Below are 19,627 nucleotides of genomic sequence, written 5' to 3' on the forward strand. Positions count from 1 at the left end.
TTCACACCCTACCGTGAAGCTTGCCGGGAAACCGAGTCTTTCTGACTCTGTGGTGGTTGTTTCTAAGGACCAAATGAACTACGTATCCCAGCATGCACCGCTCAGAGTCAACGCAATTCTGCTGCTGGTTCCAGAAGTTCTTGGGAAATGGAGTCCGAGCTTTCTCGGAACTTAACGGTTCAGGTTCTCCTTGAGACTCCATTCCCCAGCAAGCTCAGCGTGCAGCGTGCAGCATGGAGCCGCAAGTCGCAGAGCTGAAGCAGAAGATTGAGGACACGTTGTGCCCTTTTGGCTTCGAGGTTTACCCCTTCCAGGTTGGTTTATCTTGTGTTGCTAGAGTGAGGTGTATGATTAGCCTCGGTGCTACCGGCATGAGGCCGGGAAGCCTTCTGATCCTTTCCAAGCTCCTCTGGCCCCGAGTCCATCTGACCTACCGAACAGTGTCAACGGGGACTTGGGTTAGGTAGAGGAGCTGTCGCACGTTTACCCTTTTACCCCATATAATGCCGGGTTGATGAGTGGGAGACACCATATGATCCAGTAACCTTGTGGCTCTATCATCTACATAATTTACAGGCAGAAAGGGACCTGTGGGGCCAGAGTCACTTTGAAGGACAAGGCCTGGAAGGTTTGCATGGCTAGGATTTAGGACATCTGAGGAGGGAAGGGGATTCCTGGTGTTGAACAAGCAAACAATTGGCTGGTTTGTTCCATCCACCAACAGAAGGCTAATTCATGATGTTGCCAATCACCAGCGCTGGGCTGGGTATAGAAACTCTGCACCCGACTGGCACCACCACCTACCTTTGTTTACATAAGTCGATTTCCTCCTTGCCCAGTGTGTCCCCTGCACTGAGCTGTTAGTAGCATTGAGAAGTGTGTCGAGTTGCTCAGACCAGCCCAGGGTCCTATTCATAGCCTGCAGCAGGGGTTTAGCTCCCTGGCATCTTGTGCCCTTGCTCTCCCAGCCCAGGACAACCGATGCACAGCCCAGGAAGGCCACAACGTCAGATCGAAAGGGGAATACTTCACTGTACACTTGGACACAAAGCTAAATTAGCTCAGCTTGAGCCCTTTGCCTGATGCTTAAGACACTGCTCATTCCCACTCCTTCTACTGGCCCATGGCCGTGCTAGGAGAGGATATAGAGGAAGAAATAGGTTGGATCTAGTTTGAGAGAGAAGACTTCCCAGAATAAATTGATTTGAGCTTTATATGAAAAGACAGATTGGAAGGAAGGAGGGTTATTTACATGCCAAATATCAGAAACAGCTTGAGTAAAGGTGTGGAGGTGGTGGATGGCAGGTATGGGGGAGAGTAAGGATGCCTATCTGGTGGGTCAGGTAGACTTGGGTAGTTATTGTACTGAACAGAGCTATCTGCAGCCCTGCCAGTCATTCTAGGCTCCTACTTCTCTCACTTCCTACCCCCACATCCAGTCAGCTACCAAGACCTTCAGGAATCTGTCTCCTGAATCTCCCAAATGCATTCCCTTCCATCCAACCTATCTATGCTCTGGTCCAGGCCACTATTTCTCTTTTGGATTACTGCAATAGCATCCTTGCTGCCATTTTGCTTCCAATCCATCCTCCACACTGCAGCCAGATTGATCTTTCTAAAACTGATTATGTTAGTGTACTCCCTAAATTTTCAACGGCCCTGCATTATCACCAAATTAGACCCATATTCCTTAAATTGGTATTCAAGGCCAGTTATAGCCTCACTCCTACCGATCTCTCCAGCTTCTCTCCCTCTGCTCCCCTCTACAGACCCTTCATTTCTATCAAACTAGACAATTTGCCGTTCTCCATATATGCCCTCTACTTTTTGCCTATCTTTGTTTATGCTGTCACCTCTATTTAGAATACAGACCAAACTCTCCCTCCCCACATCAGCCTGTCAGCTTCTTTCCCAGCCTTAAAGACTCAGCTTCTAAGAAGCCTTTTCTAATTTCAGAGGACCCTCATCTGGCCCTGTCATTGCACTAATCACAGTACAATTTTTGCTCCTACCGTGTTTCCCTGAAAATAAGACCTAGCCGGACAAACTGCTCTAATGCGTCTTGGAGCAAAAATTAATATAATATAATATAACATTAATTTTGCTCCAAAAGACGCATTAGAGCGGATTGTCCGGCTAGGTCTTATTTTCAGGGAACGGTAGTTGTTCATAAATTCTCTGCCTCTATTCTAAACTCCATGTCAAATTCAGACAAGTCCCCCATAAACACACATCACACAGCATCAGTAGAAATCCAACAATTGAATGAGATGGAGGCTGGGGCAAAATACAAGGTCTTGAATGCCAGGCTAAATTATGAATTTTCTCTGTTCCAGGTGGCATGGTACAATGCACTCCTGCCTCGAGCCTTCCACCTGCCCCTGCCAGGACCTACCCTGGCCTTCCTGGTACTCAGCACACCTGCCATGTTCGACCGGGCCCTCAAGCCCTTCCTGCAGAGCTGCCATCTCCAATCACTGACTGACCCTGTGGACCAGTGTGTGGCCTACCACCTGGGCCGTGTTAGAGAGGTAAGCAAGGCTCATATTCTCCCCAACCTTCCAAATCTGCAACTGCTTCCAGCTCCTCCAAGCTCAATGCAGGATCTAGACCTACCTAGGGCTACAAACCACATCCCAGGTTGGGTGACATCCTAGTCAGCCTTGACATTGTGATCTCTCCCCATTCTGCCTGCTAACCCCAGGATGGGACACCTTCCTCTAGTAGCCCCCCCAGGTCTCACTCACCCTACACTGATGGACAACTACCATGTTTCCCTGAAAGTAAGACCTAACTGGAAAATAAGCCTTAGCATGATTTTTCAGGATGACATCCCCTGAACACAAGCCGTAATGCGTCTTTTGGAGCAAAACGTAATATAAGACCCGGTTTTATTTTTGGGGAAACACGGTACATGAACCTCAGACCAAACTTCCCTTGGCCTCCAAGTGAAATAGGAGTAAGCCCAATATCCCCCATGCCATCTGTCACCTGTCTTTGCCATACACGTGGAAGCTTTATGCTGCCTTTGGAGACTTTTGAGGACAAAATATTCCCCCAACACACACATACACACTTAGACTGAGTCTCCCCAAAGCTGGGCCATGTCTTCCTCCACACTGGGACTCTAGAAGGCAGAGCCAAGTCACCCCTCATAATAGAGGTTTCTGATCAAGACCTTGTGTATTTCCTTTCAAATATAGGCCCTCCTGGATAGACTATCATTTTCTTCACACTGGAACCCCCCCCACACACACACAAGTCTGAAGGTTGTGTTCCCTTCAAATATGACTCCTGAGGACAGGCCCATGTTAACACAAATTAGGGTTCTCTAGGACAAGGTCACGATTCCCCTCATGCTGAGTCTCTATCCTGTCCTCTATTCCAGAGCCTCCCAGAGCTGCAGGTAGAAGTCATTGCTGACTATGAGGTACACCCCAACCGGCGCCCCAAGATTCTGGCACAGACGGCAGCGCACGTGGCAGGGGCTGCTTACTACTACCAACGACAGGATGTGGAAGCTGACCCCTGGGGGACCCAGGTCAGAGGGCAAGTGTGAATGTCTGAAGACTAAGGCCCCTCAAGGTTATCAGGTCCCACATTTCTCCACTTCCCATGGGTAAAGGAGTTTGTAGACACAATCCAAGACAAAGGTGTGCCCTACCCAGGAGCCCAGCCCCATGTACTTTCTGGAGTCTACCTGGGGACACAACAGGTCAGAGAACCTTGTCTGCTTATAAAACCCTTACAGGATGGAGAGGGCAGAGCATTGATTAGATGAGTAGTGAGACAGAGTTGAGGCTCAGCCTAAGAAACCCTTCCTCTTGGCCAGTGAGCTCATAAAGTTGCCTAGATGGAATGGGAAAGCCCAGCCACAAGAGGCTCACAGGTAGAATCAGTTTCCATTGACTAAGAAATACGTGAATAAACCTAGTTTGCAGTGATGGTAGTTGAACTTGGTGCCAAAGAGACGTCCTGACTTTGCTTTTCTTTACCCTCCCTAGCACATAGCAGGTGTGTGCATGCATCCCCAATTTGGGGGCTGGTTCGCCATCCGAGGGGTGGTGCTGCTGCCAGGAATAGAGGTGCCAGATCTACCACCCGCTAAACCCCTCGACTGTGTACCAACAAGAACAGACCGAATCACCCTTCTTGAAGGCTTCAATTTCCACTGGCGTGACTGGACTTACCGAGATGCTGTGACACCCAAAGAGCGATACTCAGAAGAGCAGAAGGCCTATTTTTCCGCTCCACCTGCACAACGCTTGGCCTTGTTAGGGTTGGCCCAACCCTCAGAGGAGCCTAGCTCTGTATCCGCTCAGTTTCTCTTCACCACACTCATACCCAAGAAGCCTCAGAATCCCAGAAGAGCCAGCGACTGGCTCAATCCCAGGGTCTCACCTCCTGCATCCCCAGGCCCTTGATGCCTTCCTCGTTGGTGGGATCCCTATTTACAGTGGTACTTGCTAGGACTTACTTGGCTTTGGCAAGGCAAGAAGTTTTATTATGGATACGATTCTTTTTTATAAGTTATAGTAGAGATCTTCAATGAAGATAAGGCTCAGAGAAGTTTGGTCAAGACAACAGAAAATCAAAGACCAAGGTAACCAATATATGTCAACTATACTTCAATAGGGGGAAAAAAAAAACACAAAAAACCCCAAGGCAGATCCAGAATTCCCACCTGCCTTGGAATACGGGATTTATTGCCTGTTAATATTCCTCTGCAGTGCTCCAAGAGGCTACTTGTTAACAGGGCCTAAGGGGCAACCATCCCCTAGTAATGGTATAAATAATGCTTCAGGGTTGTTGTGGGGACTGAATACTAAATACATGTAAAGCATTTCTGAAATTCTGCCGAGCATATAGTAAGCCATGTGTCAGCTGTTATTGAAGGCCCTGGGGAATCCTGCATTGCTCACAGGTCTTGCTCTGAACACTGGAGGGGATAGGTAGGCTGGGAAGCTGATAAAGACAAGTGTCTGGAAGGGCACCATATAATACACTGAAAGATCCTGTTCTGAATCTGTCCTAGCCTTAAGGGTCCAGGAGGAACCCACCTCCCCCTGCCCACACACTTATCTCCCTCAGGACAATGATATGAATGAGGGCCAAAAATGGACTACCTTCAAGGAAGCCAAGAAGTGTTCAGCTCTGTTATTTTGATACCAAAAGCCCTACCGTACAAACACCAACCCTGTGTTGTCTCCTCCTCCCGTTTTTAAGTTAGAAAAGTACAGAGCCTCTAAGTCTGATCTTTTACCAAGGCAGTACCAGGCTTTTATCAGAAGCCAAGCTTCAGGATCTCATGCAGCCCTCCCAATAGTATAAAGGGTAAATGCCCAGGCAATCAGTCATGGGACCCTAATCTACAATGCAGCCTATAACAAACTGAAGTGCCTTAGCCAACACTATAACAGGTCTTGTACTTCTTCCCAGATATAGTCAAACAAAATGGTTAACACCTTGGTTCAGTTCCATTTCCTGTCTACTTGCATTTCCCCTCTATAATTTCCTGATTGATACAGCTCTTGCTCCTCATTTTTCCCTAAAGAAGGAAAGCAGAGTAAATCAAAGGCAAATGCCACCTAAAATGAAGAAACAAGGTCTCAGTTCCAGTTTAATAGAAACTACAAAAGATCAAAAGTGATGCCTCACTACTGTACACATCAATTGGTCTGCCTCATAGCAAAGTTCAGGCCATTTCCTCCACAGGAATAAAGGCCTGTCTATCCCATACCACATCTGGGCTAAATCTAAGGACTTGTGTTTTAAGCATGACAGTAGTACAAGAGGTTTTGTCTCATGGCTATCCACTAGCCCAGCACTTATTTCTGCTTAGAGAAATATTCTTTGCTCTTCTGGACATCAGGCTTGATGGTATCACTGCCAGGCTTCCAACCAGCTGGGCACACTGCAAAAGAAAGGTACCACTAATTAATAACCGGCTCAGTGGTGAGCTCCACCCTCCTCCCAAGGACAAATGGATGCCTCAAAACCAAATCTGAGCCCTCTATAGCCTGAACACTTAAGCACCAGGAAGCCTAACCTACAGTACGTCTAAGATCATTCAGCCTTTTAGTGCAGGATAATAAACATGTAATTTAATCCTCACCACAGCCCTAATATATCTAATTTATTCATGCAGCACCTGAAATGTAAAGAAGTTAAGCAACAGCACTTTTCTAAAAACAACCTTTCTAAAGCATGTATGACAAGATTCGTTAATAGTAGATAGGCAAATGAGTTTTCATATTCTCGCTAATTTTATGTATGCTTCAAATACATTTTTTAAAAAATAAGCCTAAATGTCCTTCAAAAAAATGGTGCTGGGTTAGCTGGATTTCCACCTGCAAAAGAATGAAATTGGACCCCTCCTTATAGTAAATAACTCAAAAATAGGATCAATAACCTAAGTATAAGAGCTAAAACCATAAACTGAAGAAAACATAGGGAGGTAAAACTTAATGACCTTGGATTTGTAAATGTATTCTTAGATATGATAATGAAAGCACAAACAAAAAACAGAAAAATTGAACTTGATCAAAATTAAGAACTTTTATAAAGGACACTATCAAGAGTTAAGGGGGCTTGGCCAGTTAGCTCAGTTGGTTAGAGCGCAGTGCTCTGAACAACAAGGCTGCCACCATTCCATCCCCTCATGGGCCACTGAACTGTGCCCTCCACAACTAGACTGAAGTAACTACTTGACTTGGAGCTGATGGGTCCTGGAAAAAAACATTTAAATAAAAGTTAAAAAAAAAAAAAAAAAGACAACCCACAGAATGGGAGAAAATATTTACGAGTCATATCTGATAAGGGATTAATATCCAAAACGTATAAAGAATTCCCACAACTCAACAAAAAGACAACCCAATTCAAAAATGGGCAAAAGACTTAACAGACATTTCTCCAAAGATACACAAGTGGTAAATAAGCACATCAAAATATGCTTAGCATCGTTAGTCATTAGGAAATGCAACTTAAAACTAGGGTTTCCGGGCGGGAACTCTCCCCCCCATTCTCAGGAATTTTTCCCACTTTCCCCATTCCCAAATCCCACAATATAAACTGTTTTCTGTTCTCCACGATGAATCATTTCCACAAAGTGATGGCCGATACTACCAACCACCTGGGTTCAAGGAGATGATTTTCTGATTTCCCGACCAACTTTTCTTGGGATTCGGGAACGGGAAAGCAAAAAAGTTCACGAGAACGGGCAGGAATTCATTCCCACCTGAAAACCCTCCTCAAAACCATGAGATACCATATCCACAAGGATGGCTACAGCATAAAAAAATTTTAAAAGGCAGTATTGGTAAGGATAGAGAACCCCTGGTATTGCTGAAGGGAATGCAAAATGGTGCAGCTGCTGTATGGGAGTTTGGCAGTTCCTCAAGAAACTAAACATGGAATTACATGACCCAGCAATTCTAATCCTATGCATATACACGAAATAATTCGAAATAATTCGAAACAAAGACTCAGACATCTGTTCACCAGTATTCTAGCAGCATCAGTCACAATAGCCAAAAAGTATAGAAACAACCCTGTATCCAACAGATAGATACACAAAATGTGGTGTATAATTAATCCGCCTTAAAAAGAGATTCTTGGGGTGGCTGGATGGTTCAGTTGGTTAGAGCACAAGCTCTGCACAGGGTTGCCGGTTCGATTCCCACATGGGCCAGTGAGCTGCGCCCTCCACAACTAGATTGAAGACAACAAGCTGCTGCTGAGCTTCCAGAGGGGCGGCCAAATAGCTCAGTAGATCAGAGCGCCAGCTCTAAACGACAAGGTTGCCGGTTCAATTCCCACATGGGATGGTGGGCTGCATCCCTTGCAACTAAAGATTGAAAACGGCAACAGGACTTGGAGCTGAGCTGTGCCCTCCACAACTAAATTGAAGGACAATGATTTGGAGCTGATGGGTCCTGGAGAAACACACTGTTCCCCAATATTCCCCAATAAAAATAAATAAATAAAAATGAGTTCTAATACATGCTGCGACACCAATGAACCTTGAAAACAATATGCTAAAAAAAGACACAGATGGACAAATATTCTTATAATTTCACTTACATGAAATATCTAGGGTAGGCAAATTCATAGACACAGAAAGTAGAAGTGACCAAGGACTGAGACAGGGGAATGGGGAGTTATTATTGTTTAAATGGTTAACAGCCTGTTTGGGGAGATGAAAAAGTTCAGGAAATAGTGGTGATGGATGCACAACATTGTGAATGTAATTAATGCCCCTGAATTGTACACTTAAAATGGCAAATTATGTTATACATTACAAAAACATAAAAATTGATTTAAAAAAACTTAAAATGACTTGTTCCCATACCCAAGAAAAAAATAAGCTAGATAAATGACAAAGCCTGAACTTTATAAACCCATAACACGAAACTATTTCCTCTTGCTCAGTGTTATTTTAACTCTGCCAAACTGGATAGTGTGAAATACAAAGGGACAGGAACTGCACAGAAGGCCCTGCACATTTCACTTAGTCTGCCTTGTACCCTCCTTCATAAGCAAAAGATCTGAGTTTGAATCTTTCACACACATGCAGAAAAGCACAGCCTTCAACGTTTTCCTACAATCCTGAGCTAGCAATGCTCCTTGAGCTAACCTGACGGAAGTGAGGCAAGGGGACCAATTGCTGAGTTTCCACTTCCGTTAATATTTATTATTTGTTTAAGAGACATGTAGTCACCAAAGTCCAGTAATAGAGCAGCAAAAATCTCACTTGCTCAAGGGAAAGGGGGGTAAGACCCTTTCAGTCCATCGATGCCATAGCCTCAAACCTGTTATCTGGGAACAACGTATGGATGGCACAAGTGCCAAATGGCAGACCCAGCTACCATTACTTTCCTGAAATTCCCATTTGATTGTTACATAGTTGTCTTTAGTGGCACCAAAGGGTTAAAACACAGGTCCTAAGTACAAACAACAAAGAGCAGCATAAAAGCAAAGATCAGGCCAGAGGCAGTCAAAAGTTTGGCAGTAGGTGCGAACAGTACACCAAAAAGATTGTTTTGTGTAGGAAGAAAACAAGGCTCTAGAACAACAGCCCAATTGTGACACAAAAATAGGAGGAATGTATTTTTAAAACGTACACTTGAAACCTACATAATTTTACTAACCAATGTCACCCCAATCAATTTAATTTAGAAAAAAAAAAAAGGAAGGAATAATGAACCAGAAAGAAAGAGCTTGTCTGGGCACTAAAGCCTCATGGCATTTAAGACCACACCAATTGTGACAGGACAGAAAGATCCACACTTGGATGTTTCATATCCAACAGTGTTGGTTTTTCAAAATCAACGGAGTCCAGCAGAACTGGTTGAGTTCTACATAAACCAGCCCTCAAGTGCCAGGTACTATGACTCTCCAAGGAAAAAAATTACACCAGTCATGATAATCTCAGTAATCTCAGAGAACTTCCCCAACACAAAAGGCCCTAAACATGACTTTTTCAACATTTCAATTACCTAAAAAAAAAGGACTTTGAATTTGGAGTCTAACATTTACTATGAATAAGTGCTATGTTTAAGTATTGGTTTTATTGGTCCTTAACAACAGGAATGTAGAATATAGAAATACAAATCATGTTGTACACCTGAAACTAGTATGTCAATTACATCTCAAAAAAAAAAAAATACAGGAATGTAGGGTTATTTGTCAAATAAAAAACACATGTAATATATCTCATACAGACTGCTTGGTATTCATAGGCTCTTAAATGGTAACTATCATAAGCCATAAAGGCTGCACAAAGAAAGGCTGTTGCCTTTTCTAGTGGGATGGAAAGCGGCAGAGAACAACAGTCTGAAGAAGCAAGCATCACAATCATGAAAGCTTGGGTTCAAGAGACTAGCCTATATGCAAGGTCCTTTACTGGAAAATCCAGTAAAGGGCAAATTTTGCCACTCCTCTGTGCTGAACCTCACACCTCACCAGGGGGATGCAGTCTCAACAGCTATCTGCTCCTTCGATCTACTCCCACACAAGCTTCTGCAAATGGTGCCTTCTGACATCAGTACTCAGTGATCCCTACTAGCCTACAACTCTAGCCAAGCTACTGCGTTTCCCTGAAAATAAGACCTAGCCGGACCATCGGCACTAATGCGTCTGTTGGAGCAAAAATGAGTGTTAAGACTGGGTCTCATATTATAGTAAAACAAGACTGGATCTTATATTCATTTTTGCTCCAAAAGACGCATTAGAGCCGATGGTCCGGCTAGGTCTTATTTTCGGGGAAACACAGTAGCACTTTTGAGTCCCCCCAGAGAGACACCACTAATCCAGACTAACAACTTCCGTCTTCCTTAAATCACAAGATCGGGGTGAATGAGCCTTAGAAAGCTAGTTATGAACGACTTCTAAAGAAAATGAGATATAGTAAGAAATGCATCCAAGTCTCCCTGTGCACTCAATCTGATATCAATAGCACTTAATCACAACTATCTTGTCCTCAATTACATTAAGCTTGGGGGTTCAGGGGTTCAAGATTCTCCTTCCTCACATACCCTGAACCTATAGCCTCAGTAGCTGAGTCCTTAAAACCAAACTCTTAGTTGGGATAAGGCTGTCTCATTTCAGCAACAACTACACTGAGAGGTAGAGTAAAAAAGCTACAGCCTTACAAACTCAAAAGCTGGGATCAAGTAGTTCAGTACTTTATCACAACACTGCAATGAGAATATTTAAGGACAGACGTATTAGTGCTAGAGCAATAGGAAAAGGGCTTATATTCTAGCAAACGCTAAATAAAAACCTTAAACCAAATCTGCTTAGTCATGTTTAGATTTTAGAAGGGCAGACTCACAAAAACATGTGATCCTAAAACTTCTAAATGAAGAACATAGGTATTTCATCTGAAACCCTCTTGCCCTAAACTTTCCTCCTTAAAAAGTTCTACACTGGGGCAGGCCCGGAGGCTCAGGCGGTAGGAGCTCCGTGCTCCTAAACTCCGAAGGCTGCCGGTTCAATTCCCACATGGGCCAGTGGGCTCTCAAACACAAGGTTGCCTGTTCGATTCCTCGAGTCCCGCAAGGAATGGTGGGCTGCGTCCCCTGCAACTAACAACGGTAACTGGACCTGGAGCTGAGCTGCGCCCTCCACAACTAAGATTGAAAGGACAACAACTTGACTTGGAAAAAAAGTCCTGGAAGTACACACTGTTCCCCAATAAAGTCCTGTTCTCCTTCCCCAATAAAATCTTTAAAAAAAAAAAAAGTTCTACATTAAATATTTATAATATTTGGCATTTCGTGACTAATTCTTACAACTACAACCATTACATTGTACATATTTTTAAAATATAAAACTGTATTAGCTGTATCTGCCTATTGTCTGTCTTTGAGTAAGCTTAGTCCTCTTTTCCAAATTTCAAAACTGGTCATATATTACGTATTTTTAAAACCCAACAAAATAAATATGGACTACAGGGATTAACTCTTCCAATAAACATTTGTCAAGAATGGCATGCTTTATCTCTAGACATGATTCTCAACCTTTTGTTTCACCCTTATATATCTGAGATCCTCCTACACTCCTTTAATAAGTTAAATCTGCAGCAGTGAAGGATTCTAAATGAGCAGGGCAGAAGCTGGGAATATGAAGTTGGGACAAAAAGCCTTCATATTCTCTTCCCCAAACTTTGCCATTACCCCACCCCCACAACCCACTATAATCCAGACTTCAACTTCTTGAAGAGACACAATCACTTCTTCTTGTTCGACTTTGTTCCTACCTCCTTTCCTCCTTACCACCATTCTGTTGTCCCATCACCAGGCAGACTGGCTTACCTTCTCCATGTTTGTCAGTGAACTGGAAGGCCTGAACTAATCTCAGAGTCTCATCCACAGAGCGGCCGACAGGGAGGTCATTTACAGTGATCTGCCGAAGGATACCTTTATCATCAATGATAAAGAGGCCCCTAGGAAAAAGAGATTGAAGAATAAGGAAGAGGCAATATTGGTTTAAAAACTGTTTTGTTAGAATAGAGAAGTAATGGAAATGGGTTGGTCTCCCAAACTTGCACAGGCGTTGTTGCCCTTAGTGAGGAGGCCACTACATAAAGAATGAAATGAGACCATCATGCTATACACCTTAAACTTAACACAGTGATGTATGTCAATTATTTCTTGATAAAACTGGTTTAAAAAAAAAGAGGGAGAAGAGTCTCTGCAGATCAGGGCTCTCCCTTTCTCCAAACGAAAGGCCCTCAGAGCCAATCAGATAACTCTGTTGATGAATGTCAGCCCCCCTGTAGGTATATACCTGAACGAGATGCCTTCATCAGCCTTTAAGACCCCATAGTCCTGAGCAATGGTGCGCTTGGGGTCTGACACCAAGGGAATGTTCATGGGTCCCAGTCCTCCTTGTTTCTTGGGTGTATTGATCCTACAGCAAAAGGCACACAACAAATCACATTCATTCAAACTCCTGTGTAGCAAATACATTAACTGTATCTGTATTTTCCCCCTTTCCAGCATTTCTAATCTCACGTCCCCAAAAAACTTCAAACGTTTTCCAGCAGTAAAGTGAATAGCTGAGGACAGTTAGTCACCAGGATATACTCAACTGCAACCCAAGCAGTTTATCCTTCGCTGCTAGGTAATAAAAAAGCAACAAGAAGTCAGAGCCTTTGCACTCCCTCTCCACAAAGGGCCAGAAGCCAATACTTGAGAAAGTCTATTGCCAAAGCCTCCCAGTCCCAGTTGCTGCTTAGTTTAAAAAGTCCATATGCCAAATGGACCAAGAGATTTACCATGCCAGGTGACAGAAGTGAGAATCCACAGAAGCACCAATCACTTGGCAGTTGAGTTTCTTAAATTCTTCTGCCCTATCACTGAAAGCAATGATCTCCGTCGGGCACACAAAGGTAAAGTCAAGAGGGTAAAAGAAGAACACAACATATTTTCCTGGGGGGAAAAAAAGAACTTAAAGTTAGCCTTTGAACACTTGTCTCATTAAGGAGACCACCTCAGGGATTATGTAGATGCCTGATCACTGCAGTGTACACCTGAAGCTGAAGCTGAACAATAATGAATGTCAACTATAAATATGTGTGTGTGTGTGTGTGTGTGTGTGTGTGTGTATTACAAGTGGAGTACAGCATTAGGAATAGAGACAGTGGAAATGTAATGGCTGTATGCGATGTCAGAGGGGTAGTAGATTGGGGGTGGGGGGGTTATCACTGTGTGAGGAATACAAATGATAAATGTCTAACTATTACATTGTTTTGTACACCTGAAATAAAATTTTTAAAAATTTAAATAAAAAATTAAAAAAATAAAGTTAGCATTTGAAACAGACATCCTTGCTTCATAGAGAATGGAAAACTAAAGACATTTTCCTATGGAAAAAGAGGCCTTTTTAAGTTGGTAGCAGGCGTAACAGCTAAATGCCAAGATGTTCACACACAGATGTCTCCTAGCAGCTACTTTCAGAACCTCTTACAGGAGGGCCTGCATGAAAAAAAAAGTTCCTTCCAGTTCCATGCTTTATTTTTCTGCCTTCCTTATTAGCTGCCAACTACATAACAAACACTGTTCAGTCTAATTTTGATCTTCTGTGGGTAGTTAAAATTAGTGTAAGCACCAAGTTCTCCAAAGAAAAGCAAGGATGCAGTTATCTAGTGGATAGTGTAATGCCAATGCTTACAATCAGTGCCCAGAAAAGGCAGAACTGCAGGATTCTCTGCTGCAAGGCAATTAAGAGATCAACAAGAGGAAGTCAGAGCCTTTGCACTTCTTTCACAATGAACCACAGTAATAGGACGGGTAAGGTTTAAGTGATCACCTTAATCACCACAAACGTTCCTAACAAGACTGATAAGAAAAAAATTACCAGGCAAATGTTCCAGGTAGGAAACAAGACTTCTAGTTGGCATTTTACTGAAGTTACTCAGATTACCAACTAAAGTAGATCTTCAACAGGCCAGGTAGCCTCTCACACCTAATGGGCTGAGATATTGGAACAATTCCAAATATTCACTTATTTCCTGGAAGCAACAATGTTTAAAACTCAAAACAAGTTGCTGTTGATATTCACTTTGAAAACAAAAATTGCGACAAACTCCTCTAAACAACCTATACAGGCAGGGCTTTGCCTAACAAGCACATTGAAGTCTCAACAAGTCAAGCCCCGGGGGGCAGAGGAGCTCTTCCTAAATCTGTCTTTAAACCCTTGGGCCAGCGTCACCACCCTTTGGTGCCAAGCTTCCCTCCATAGGGCCCCACTAACCTGCTCTCATTCCAACCAAGTGTGATGTGTCAGGAAACCTAGTCACATGTTCTACCCAAAAGTTGACTCCAGGAACTGATTACTACATCAATAAGAAAGGTATACTTGACAGCTGAGTTTCAGGTTTGCTTACTAAGGAATCTATATTCTCAATTTGTCCCAAAAGACCCAGCTGCCCTCACCTGCAAGGTAAAGGGGAGCCTTACTAGAACTTGTCAAGTGTCTGCATGAAGCTATAATAGAAAACAGCTATTTCAAATGTGATTATCTCCTCTTCTCTAGGGGCAAAACATCAAGGGAATGTACCTAAACCCTCTGCTTAATAACACAGTAGCTTTGACACACATATTTCATAAACTAAGCAAGCAGCGTCACAGCTTCAAATACAAGCTGAGACTTTAAATTGTTGAAGGCCTCTTACAATGAGATGAGACTATCTCCAATAATACAACTGACAAGTACTGAGAAGATAACTGAGCTAATACCGTGTTTCCCCGAAAATAAGATCTAGCCAGACAATCAGCTCTAATGTGTCTTTTGGAGCAAAAATTATTAAGACCTGGTCTTATTTTACTATTAAGACCAGGTCTAATTAATATAATTATAATACTGGGTCTTATATTAATTTTTGCTCCAAAAGACGCATTAGAACTGATTGTCTGGCTAGATCTTATTTTCGGGGAAACACGGTATATCCAGGCATAGCGAAGTATGTGCTTTCTCCAGAAGCAGTCTGGACCTAGGATAACTGCCTTGTGGTAACTGTTGACAATCACCTCACTCCAACACAAAGGCAATATAGCCTCCCAACCTAAAGACCTTGACCTAGGAGATATAAATCATTTTACAATCAAATGTAAGAGAATTCAACCAGCCATCCATCCCTAGCTTGCAAAATAATTCCATTTTAATGAACTTAATATAATTACTCTTACCTTTGTATTCAGATAGACTGATATCTTTGAACTGTCCATCTGGCATAACAGCTGTAGCTTTGAAGTTGGGGGCAGGGTGCCCAATTTTAGCATTTCCTGAAGACATCTTGTTATCAGCTGGTCAAGATAAAAAGAGGAAATGAATTAGAAACAAGCCTTCTTTTTCTTGATAACTAGTACCCTTCATCTACTTAGACTTAGCTGGAGAACAAAAAATTAATCCAGTGGCCCTGAATATATACATTAACATTTATATTATTAAGAAGCATAAGCTGATGGGGCTGGCCTGGTGGCTCAAGCGGTTGGAGCTCCATGCTCCTAACTCAGAAGGCCGGTTCGATTCCCACATGGGCCAGTGGGCTTTCAACCACAAGTCTGCCTTTCAACTCCTGAGTCCCTCAAAGGATGGTGGCTCTGCCCCCTGCAACTAACACTGAACACAGCACCTTGAGCTGAGCTGCCTCCAGGATGGCTCAATTGGTTGGAGCATGGGGGGCTCTCAACCACAAGGTTGTGGGTTGGACTCCCACCTGGGATGGTGGGCTGCGCCCCCTGCAACTAAGACTGAAAGGACAACTTGAAGCTGAACAGCACCCTCCACAACTAAGATTGAAAGGACAACTTGACTTGGAAAAAAGTCCTGGAAGTGCACACTGTTCCCCAATAAAGTCCTGTTCCCCTTCCCCAATAAAAATCTTTAAAAAAAAAAAAAAAAGCATAAGCTGAGCTTTCCAACTTTTGAAACAAAACCAGATATTACATATCTCTGAATATCAGCTTTTGCTTTCATTTAAAAACAGCAATTTCTTTATACATTTAAGTAATCTCTATTAATGTTTCTTAATCATTTGTGCGATGGCACTTTCCTCTGTATTTTCATTATGCAGAAGCAGAGAAGGGAAGGTGGTTGGAGGCTCAAACCTGAACCCAAATGCACAATGCAACATAGTGCCTGACTCCCTAAGGTGGGTCCTGTTGCCCTCCCTTTCCCTGGACTCTGCCTCCATCTGTCTTTATAATGTGAGAAGCACACTTGATATTCTCCAGGTACACTTGCCTGAGAGCAGATCCTATAGCCAGTACAACTGTTTGAGAGGCAAGACCAGGATTCTGGCATCTGCTCAATTTCAAAACTTTAGATGTTGTGTTTAAGCTCTAGAAATCCTTTCAAAAATGGGTTTCTAACGGGTGTGGGGTGTGTGGGGGGAGGGTCAAGATCCTGGGGCAATAAGTAGAACCAGATTCGTTTTTATCGCTAAGAAGCAATGTTACAATGGATTCACCGAGGTCAACGTCAAGGATTTAAGATTTAATCCAGTAAGACATCGGTTTGAAAGTCCCAAGAAGCTAATTTTCAAGTACCAAAGTTTTGGATTCATACGATCACAACCAAAAGAAACGTTGTGAGCATTGATCATTGCAATCTTCTAACTCCTTAAAACACTAATATCAACAAAACCAGTAAAGCACATTGCAACTTGGCAACCAAATATAGGGTGTAACTTTAATATAAATGGCTATCTCGTCCAACCCTACTTTTTCAGGTGGCCCCCACGTCCATTAAAGCCCGACCTATCTGGGAAAAGGCTGTAGCCCGTCTGCGCCTCCTCAAAGGATCTGCCCAGGAACTTCCCCGGCGAAAACCACGCCCCCACACGCCACTTCAGGTACCCTCCTGCCACTCCCATCATCACCCCACCCTAGAACTTAAGAAAGCACCAACAGAAATGGGTGTGAGCAGTCTTCACCGAGGGCATTTGTAATTACCACAAACCCCATTCTGCACCGAAGCTCCACAGCTAGTCACGGCCAAGAAACGGGCACAGCCTTTACTCCTACCAGAGGACTTAAAGGTTGCCTCGGGTCAGTTTCCGGGTCCATTCTAGAATCTCCTCGAACGGTCCAGTGGACCCCCACCCCCACCCCCAGCTCTACCCGCCAAGCCAATCTGCGCCCTGTGCCCGGGTTGCCAGGGGAAGAAGAGACTCGAGCCGACGTTAGCCTCGAGGCTCACTCCAGATCCCCGCACCCACGGGGTGGAAGGCGGGAGATATGCAAGTGAGGGTGCACAAACCGCTTGACCACTCTCGGGCGTTAGGCCTCGCCCGGCCGCCTCCCTGGTCACAGCACCTTCAGTGGAGCCAGAAAGGCCCCGGGAGGAGGAGGAGGAAAAGGCGACGAGCGGGGTATGGAGTGCTTCCCTTCGCCAAGGCCGCCCAGGCCACATAACTCACCAGTTCCAAGGCACCAAAACCAGTCAGGAAGAGGACGCCCGAAACGTGCCCCAGACGCTATCTTTATAGCCTGTAGAGATCTCGCGAGAGTCAGAGAGGATCAGGGGTACTCGAGGTGGAGAGAGAGGAGGGGGATCTGGCCCGAGCCCCGCCCCAACCCAACGCAGCCGGAATGACTCAGCTCTTTTCCTTTCTGGGGGCGGGTTTGGGTGCCGAAAGTACCAATCCCCCTCCCTGCAGCCGAAGGTTGGGGTCGGAGAGTGAGGCACAACCTCTTGACCTATTGCAAACCCAAACGCTGCGGTCAATCCGGGATCTCTGCGGGGGCGGGGGTGGGAGTGGGGGATGGCTTGCGTACCTTGCCCTCAAAGCCCAAACCAGGGTAACGGTCCACTGCTGTCCACGTAGGATCACATCCAACCACACCAAGCCCTGCGAGCTATCTATCCAAATATTTCTCAGATATTCCGGTCGGGTCCCAACCGTCTCTGCCCTAGTGCTGATCCTCAGTACTCCTCAGTGCTTAGACAGCCTCATTCATTGTTCTAATTACTGGATTGCTTGCCGCTTTCTGCCTCCCATCCATTCCTTCCACTGCTGCTGGAGGGACTCTTTCTGAAATCTGATCGTGTCACTCCTCTGATTTGTGGTTTAGAAAAACTGGGGCTCTGTAGTCAATTTCCTGAATTAAAACTCCTCACTATCATTTTACGTATGGCCTTCAGACAAGAGTCTTAATCCATTAGTTTTACTTTTCTTACCTGTAAAATGGAAATACTATTAATTCTTTGTTGAGATCATCTCTGTAGTTTTATTTAGCACAGTACCCAGTTCTTATATGTTAGAAATTTTAGCTATTATTATTATTACTATAACTCTTGTTTCTTGACTGTAACACTCAGAACAGAGTAGCTATTTCAAACCTTTAAGCTTTTGTTCAAGCAGGAAGAATCTTGTTCCCTCCCAATTGGCCTAAAGAAAATGTTTTTAAAGACTCAGCTAAAGTATTATTTATTCTGAAGCTGTTTCTGACCTAAGCTCAATGCCGCAATTCTTCTGAAGTTGTTCTGACTTTCACTCACCCGGAGTGTTGAGCATTCCCTACTTTGTGTCCAAACAATAGCCTTTAAAAAAAAAAAAAAAAAAAGCCACACACACACACACAAAACAAAGCAACTTTTAAACTATTTTACTTGTTTATATTTCTGCCTGTCCTTGCTAGACTGACTTTCTGGAGGATAGGATTTGGGTCATGTCCATCTCTATGCCCCCAGGTCACAACAGAGCACTGATATAAAATAGGAGCATTTAATAAATAGTATTACGTCCCCCTTTCTGTCCCCACCGCCCACTATCCTACTAACCCCCTTGGACCTCATAGCAGGATAAGAAATGGGAAGTGCTGTGTCATGCTGGCTGAGCTCTCAAATTTTTTTGGTATTTATCATCCTTCCTTGCAATTGTAGTGATTTTTTTCCCCTCCTTCCCTGCCTAAAGCTGAGGAGTTACTTGGCTATTATTCATTTCTTCTGGAGAAGGCAGGGGAGATACAGATTTCAGAGCTTAATAGTAAGTAGATTGTTATTGCTAAGGGCAGATTAAACCAAGAACACACCGTCCTACTTCAGCCAAAAGACAATTACCATTTATTGTATCTACCATGTGCCAGGCCCTGGGCTTGGCACTTGGGTCTATTTGTCTCATTTAAAAATCAAAAGAGTTATCCTGGCCCAGGGAAATAGTAACAACCTGTCCTCATGGGAATATAAAAAATGAAACAGCAGGACAGAATTCTGAAAAGAGAAATCTGTTGAACACTTGTCTAGTTAAGTGATTGTGGAGTCTGCTTCCTCGGAGAACAGTAAGATTTCAGAAATGGGGGCAAAAGGGACTTTTCCATTATCCTCTACAGGACTTGGTATATACCTCTAGCTCCATTTTTACGAATTTCCAATTGTTTTATCCTCACTTGTTCAGCAGTAGGACTAGTTGGATTTAGGGTGAGGGGAAAGATGAAGTTCAGTCTGATTCCTTGATTTCTTATCTTGGTGACATAAAAGTGATGTCATTTACCAGTGACATAGGAAACACTGGAGGAGAAGCAGTTTTGAGGTTAAAAATGACAAGCATTTATTGAACACTATGTGTTTTATAGATGAGGTGCCTGATGCCCAAAGAATTTAAGTAAATTGTCCAAGG

The 19,627-nt window shown here is 43.7% G+C and overlaps 2 protein-coding genes across 4 annotated transcripts; one reads left to right on the top strand and one right to left on the bottom strand.

Annotated features, from left to right (window-relative positions):
* The first annotated feature begins 98 nt into the window (after nt 1-98).
* Nucleotides 99-7,988, top strand: MMACHC (metabolism of cobalamin associated C). Of its 2 annotated transcripts, XM_019749397.3 has the most exons (4): nt 99-314; nt 2,337-2,531; nt 3,389-3,541; nt 4,005-7,988. In XM_019749397.3, the coding sequence occupies exons 1-4, from the start codon at nt 234-236 to the stop codon at nt 4,422-4,424; spliced, it is 849 nt and encodes a 282-aa protein (XP_019604956.2). In that variant the 5' UTR covers nt 99-233; the 3' UTR covers nt 4,425-7,988. The 2 variants fall into 2 exon arrangements, with proteins under 2 accessions (XP_019604956.2, XP_088647242.1); XM_088791116.1 differs by lacking the exon at nt 99-314 and having other exon boundaries at nt 2,184-2,531.
* Nucleotides 5,595-17,509, bottom strand: PRDX1 (peroxiredoxin 1). Of its 2 annotated transcripts, none has more exons than XM_019749398.3 (6): nt 17,429-17,509; nt 15,195-15,311; nt 12,782-12,935; nt 12,292-12,414; nt 11,817-11,947; nt 5,595-5,914 (listed from the first exon to the last, which is right to left on the bottom strand). In XM_019749398.3, exons 2-6 carry the CDS (start codon nt 15,298-15,300, stop codon nt 5,829-5,831), a joined length of 600 nt encoding a protein of 199 aa, XP_019604957.1. In that variant the 5' UTR covers nt 15,301-15,311; nt 17,429-17,509; the 3' UTR covers nt 5,595-5,828. The 2 variants fall into 2 exon arrangements, with proteins under 2 accessions (XP_019604957.1, XP_088647243.1); XM_088791117.1 differs by having other exon boundaries at nt 17,269-17,459.
* Between the last annotated feature and the right edge of the window lie 2,118 nt (nt 17,510-19,627).

Source organism: Rhinolophus sinicus, chromosome 14, assembly GCF_057876585.1.
Source record: "Rhinolophus sinicus isolate RSI-liver-muscle chromosome 14, RSI-T2T, whole genome shotgun sequence".
Taxonomy (NCBI): Eukaryota; Metazoa; Chordata; class Mammalia; order Chiroptera; family Rhinolophidae; genus Rhinolophus; species Rhinolophus sinicus.